A 4,857-nucleotide genomic window follows, 5' to 3' on the forward strand; every position below is an offset into this window, starting at 1 on the left:
TACCATTGTAATTTCCTAATATTAAAAGGCCTTTTCTAAAAACATTTTTTTCAGTTAAAATCACGTAGGTACATCTTTTCAATAAACATGTATGTCGTAGGTTATCTTATATTTCAACTTTAATAATAGTTATCGTTTCAATTTCTTTAAGTAAAAAAGTTCACAAATTTAATTTTTCACAATAACAGAGAGTTGATTTGACTATGACGTTTGTTAAAATCCGATACAAATGTATAAAACTGGAAATGACACTGTTCAAATTCTCCAACCTTTTCGCAAATATTTTATAGGGATACTTAAGCGAGGGCCGATACAAGGGGATTCCATATTTACTTGCAAGGATCTCTTTTTCTTGGTTAAATTTTGGTCATAGCACCCACCGTGTAAGTAGTTAACAAACAAATCAGAATTCAGCAAACAGTAGCTTGAGATTAATCTTCCACAATATTACATTACAGAACAAAAAAATTTAAACATACAACTCATACAAAGTTATGTAGTCAAAGGGGAAAACGCTAAAACTCGACTTGCTAGAGCTATATCACATGTTGATTTTAAACTCAAAACATGTTTGCATTTGAACCAACTCAAACTCCAGTATAGTATTCGAAAACTATTTTGTTGGTTGAGATCATACCTACGTTGACACCCTCTGACCTTGGGTGTATGTCCAAATAGGAGGATGAAATTTGAGCTCAAAAGGGTCGAGATAAAGCTTTATCATTGATCCATAAAGGCTTCTTCGCTTTGTAATAGAAAAATGCAATCATCTGAACCAATTCATCTGCCGTTCGAAAGTCTGCAAAAGAATATATCGAAAGGCATATGTGTTGGTTTAAGTTCAAGAGAAATATTTGCACAAACAGGAATGGAATGTAGCAGAAAGCAAAATTTTGACCTTTTTCTCTGTATAAGACCTTGTTTCCTCTTAAAAATAAAATTTGAGGGCATTCTCTAACTTTCAAAGCATAGGCTAGGTCGCGCTCGATATTGATGTCGATCTTAACCGACTGCGGCACAAGTTTAAAAACACAACAATCAACAGACACTAGATAAAATAAATAGTGAAATCATGGAATACACAGATCAGGTATAAAAATCAATATGAGAATATCAACAGAAGAAAAAGTGGAGAAATTCAACTGACATAACAGAACAATATTTAAGCATATGAAACAAAAAGTTTGTTATGGGGAGGGCAGATAGACTGGGTATGAATCAAATGATGTGCCTCGAGGATTCGACTTATAGGGATTTAAATCTAGTGGAATCAAACAGCTAAAAAACATGCAACTTAGTTCGTACCCGGGGTGGTAATCGATCCTTTGCATTCCAGTACACTTGCAGTGCTTTCTCAAGTTCTTTCAAGGTTTTCCAATTATCAGTTGCCCTGGGGACAGAATAATCAATAATTCACGAATGATTCAACATGGAATATGATCTGCAAGAAATTTCAAAATATAGCACATAGATCTTACAGTATTATCATTTATAACAATTTGTAGTATTACAAGAATGTGTCGCATCATGTTCATTAAATAATCTAAAAAACGTTGAAGCCCATCGTAGTAGTAGTATCATTGTTTTCAATATACTTTTAACCCATAATTGACGAAAGAATCATAAATTTCGAAAATTCCGTAAGGTAGAAGAAAACAACCTGTTATATCTTTCAAAAACAAGAACAACAAGTGGACTAGGATGAAAAGCAAAGCTCTCCCACTCCAAACAGTTGATTTCCTGCACCCAATTGTCATCAATTTCCCCTTCCCAGTCAATTTTGACACCATCGTCTCCAACTACATTCTTGATAGGGTACTGTTCAAAATACTCCGAGGCTCGAACTCCCCATCCGACATCAGCATCCAGGGGCCAATTTGGATCTTCTTCCTCTACCACCATCTTCTTCTTCTTATTTCTTCCAGCTCCATCATTTTGTTCTACGTCCTCCTCTTCGTCCTCATCCTCTTCATCATCACTACTTTCAGATTCAACCTCGTTATCAACCTTTTCCTTGAATACATTTCCCTTGTTTTCCATTACTTCTGCATTCTGCTGTCGAATGGATGCAAATGTTTGTTCAAGTGTGTTGCGAACATAATCTTCAAGAGCTGCAGCTTCACTTCTACGACCACGCCGAGGCTTCCTTGGGATTGTTGTTGGAAAGATCCCAGCACCATTTTCTTCCTCCTTTCCAGAAGAAGCTTTGCTTCTCTTAATGCGACTTCTTGATTTTGGTTTTACTTTAGAATCAGCACTAGGTTCAGGATCATGTTCTGAATTAGACTTAGACGAAACGGCAAAGCAAGGAAGTTTTCGGCCGTTTCTATGGTGTACAAGATTCGGCAAAATACTGGCTGAATGATATCTAAAATAACAAGAAGGCTTAAAAGTTTGATATTCAGTAGGAACTGTTAAGAATCGACGCAAAGTAGAAGCATTATGAAGTACATATTGAGGTGAAACCGTCATTGAGATGAAAGAGGCTTGGAGAATCAACATTTTCTCTGTTTCCAGACTAGCACAGATTGAAGCCTGTTAAGCACATGGAGCAACAGGGGATGGATGTTTGGAATGGCATATGAGACCAAAATCCATATCAAAGCTAAACAAAAACAAAGACACTCACAAATGTCCCATTATCAGGCCATTACTCTGCAGTTAGACCATGACTTAACTGAATACTTCAACTCAAGTCTCCTCTTAAGCTTACATGTCCACTTTATGTCAATACCTAACCATAGAAATCAAATTAATTCCATAAACCAACTTCGTAAATTTATTTTTCACAATACTTAGAACATGCTTCATTTGTTCTCTCTTAAGAGTCTTCAGACTTTAGGACAATCAATTATCAAACTGACAAAAACCCAAAGCTAAAGTGATGCAAGGGAGTGCTTTTCTAACATAGTAGAAATAGTTTTAGTTGAATGAAAGCACTTTCAAATTAACATGCTTATGCCTCTTTAAGTAACCATCAGGTTTTGGCTTTTGGTTTTTGAAAATGTAGTCTACTTCCTCTAAAAAAATTTATGAATGAAAAGAGGTAAACTCTAAGCCAATTTTAAGAACAAATACAAGTTAATAAAAACTTCCTTTTTAATTTTCAAAACTTGATTTAGTTTTTGAAAATATTGGTAGAAAGTAGATAACAAGGCAACGCATGGCTGAAGGATGTTCATAGGCTTAACTTTTCAAAAACTAAAAACCAAAACTCAAATGGATATCAAACGTAACGTAGCCTTACAAGTTCAAAAGAGCTTCCCAAAATAACCAAAGTAGTACGTGTCAAATAAGAAACTGATAAAGTACTTAAACAGACGGGCTTAGACACTCCATTTTCTATGTAATTTGTCTCTACAAATCCTTTCTCACTAATCTTTCTCATCACATACATTTTCTCACTACTTCTCTTATTTTGAGTTCAACCATACAGGAGTCAGAGGATTCAAACATCTGATCTCTTGGTTGAGAACATATGCCTAAACCAATTGAGTTGGGATCAGATGGGCTCTCACTACCTTATCATTACACACTCCTACACCAATTATACCAATTTCTTCGAACAAACTTCCTCCCCCAAGCATATTTCTAGACGTATATTTTCTCTCAATAATCTCTCTTTTATACTCACATTCCCTCGCTAACTTCATCTCTAGGCATCAAATTCACAGAACGAAGAGACGTCTTAAAATTAAACATGACGAAACACCTCATAATTTAATCCCAAATCCAACTTTTCCTTTCTTCAGACCTACAACATGCTATTTAACAACACTTGTGTGCGAAAAATGAAAGATGGGCAAATCGAAGAGATGAAGGAGGCGTAAGTGAAGTACAAGAAAGCAAATTTGAGCAAGTTCGTAAGCAATTTTGAACATACCATAACTGGTTGCCAATAGAAAACAGGGAAAATGCTCTGCGTGATGGAGTTTGGAGCTCCCTGGTCTAAATTATCGAGATAGAGAGAAGAATGAAGAATGAAGAATGAAGATGAAGATACTGGGGTTTATGAAATGACGAGAGATTCAATGGAGGGTTTATGAGAACAAATTCCAATCCAATATCCAAAGGATAAAGTATGTATAAATTTTAAAATTAAATACATATTTATATTTTAATTATATCCAAATATTTTTAAATAAATTATCCTATATCATAAACTTAAGTATTTTTAAATTATAATATGTATTATTATAAAATAGGAACAATTTTAAGTATAGTAAAATAAACTAAAAATATTTGTAATATATAATAAAATGTTAGACCCTATAGACTTATATTACTTGTATTACTGTCTATCAATATACCTGATCAATATGATTAATAATAGAAGCGTATCAGTGTCTATCAATATTAATCAATCTGAAATTTTGATATATTTCATAAATATTTTATCAAAATTGTCATTTTTGACAATTCTATAAAATAATAATTACAAATAAATTAAATGATGGTTGGTTATGATATGGTGTGTAACTATAATTAATTTTATAATTCATAATTATGGTACTAAACAAATTTAAAACAATTGATACGTTAGAATTCAATTTATAAATATCTTATCAAACACATTTCTGAAACCTGAAATACAACTCATGTTTATTTCAATTAGTCCAATACATTTAAAATTCTATAATCTTACGTTTGAAATTTAGGTATTATTTCAAATCTCGAACACAGAGTTTTGCATACTTTAATTTAAATCTTGAAGCTAAGGTTTTGCAAATTCTAGTTTATTAAATTCAACCAACTTGTATCTAGATAACTTCTGAAAATTCTGATTTTTTCTATTTTTTATTATATTTGAAAATGTTTTTTTTTTTTTTTACTATCAACTACCAATTATATTTACAC

At 32.9% G+C, this 4,857-nt stretch overlaps 1 protein-coding gene across 2 annotated transcripts; it reads right to left on the reverse strand.

Moving 5' to 3' along the window:
- Positions 1-409: 409 nt before the first annotated feature.
- LOC103489851 (thioredoxin-like fold domain-containing protein MRL7, chloroplastic) lies at positions 410-4,067 on the reverse strand. 2 transcript variants are annotated; one of them, XM_017044952.2, is made up of 5 exons: positions 3,884-4,067; positions 1,661-2,535; positions 1,306-1,390; positions 899-1,010; positions 410-799 (listed from the first exon to the last, which is right to left on the reverse strand). In XM_017044952.2, the coding sequence occupies exons 1-5, from the start codon at positions 3,884-3,886 to the stop codon at positions 696-698; spliced, it is 1,179 nt and encodes a 392-aa protein (XP_016900441.2). In that variant the 5' UTR covers positions 3,887-4,067; the 3' UTR covers positions 410-695. The 2 variants fall into 2 exon arrangements, with proteins under 2 accessions (XP_016900441.2, XP_050940264.1); XM_051084307.1 differs by having other exon boundaries at positions 1,661-2,734.
- Between the last annotated feature and the right edge of the window lie 790 nt (positions 4,068-4,857).

This window comes from Cucumis melo, chromosome 4 (assembly GCF_025177605.1).
Source record: "Cucumis melo cultivar AY chromosome 4, USDA_Cmelo_AY_1.0, whole genome shotgun sequence".
NCBI lineage: Eukaryota > Viridiplantae > Streptophyta > Magnoliopsida > Cucurbitales > Cucurbitaceae > Cucumis > Cucumis melo.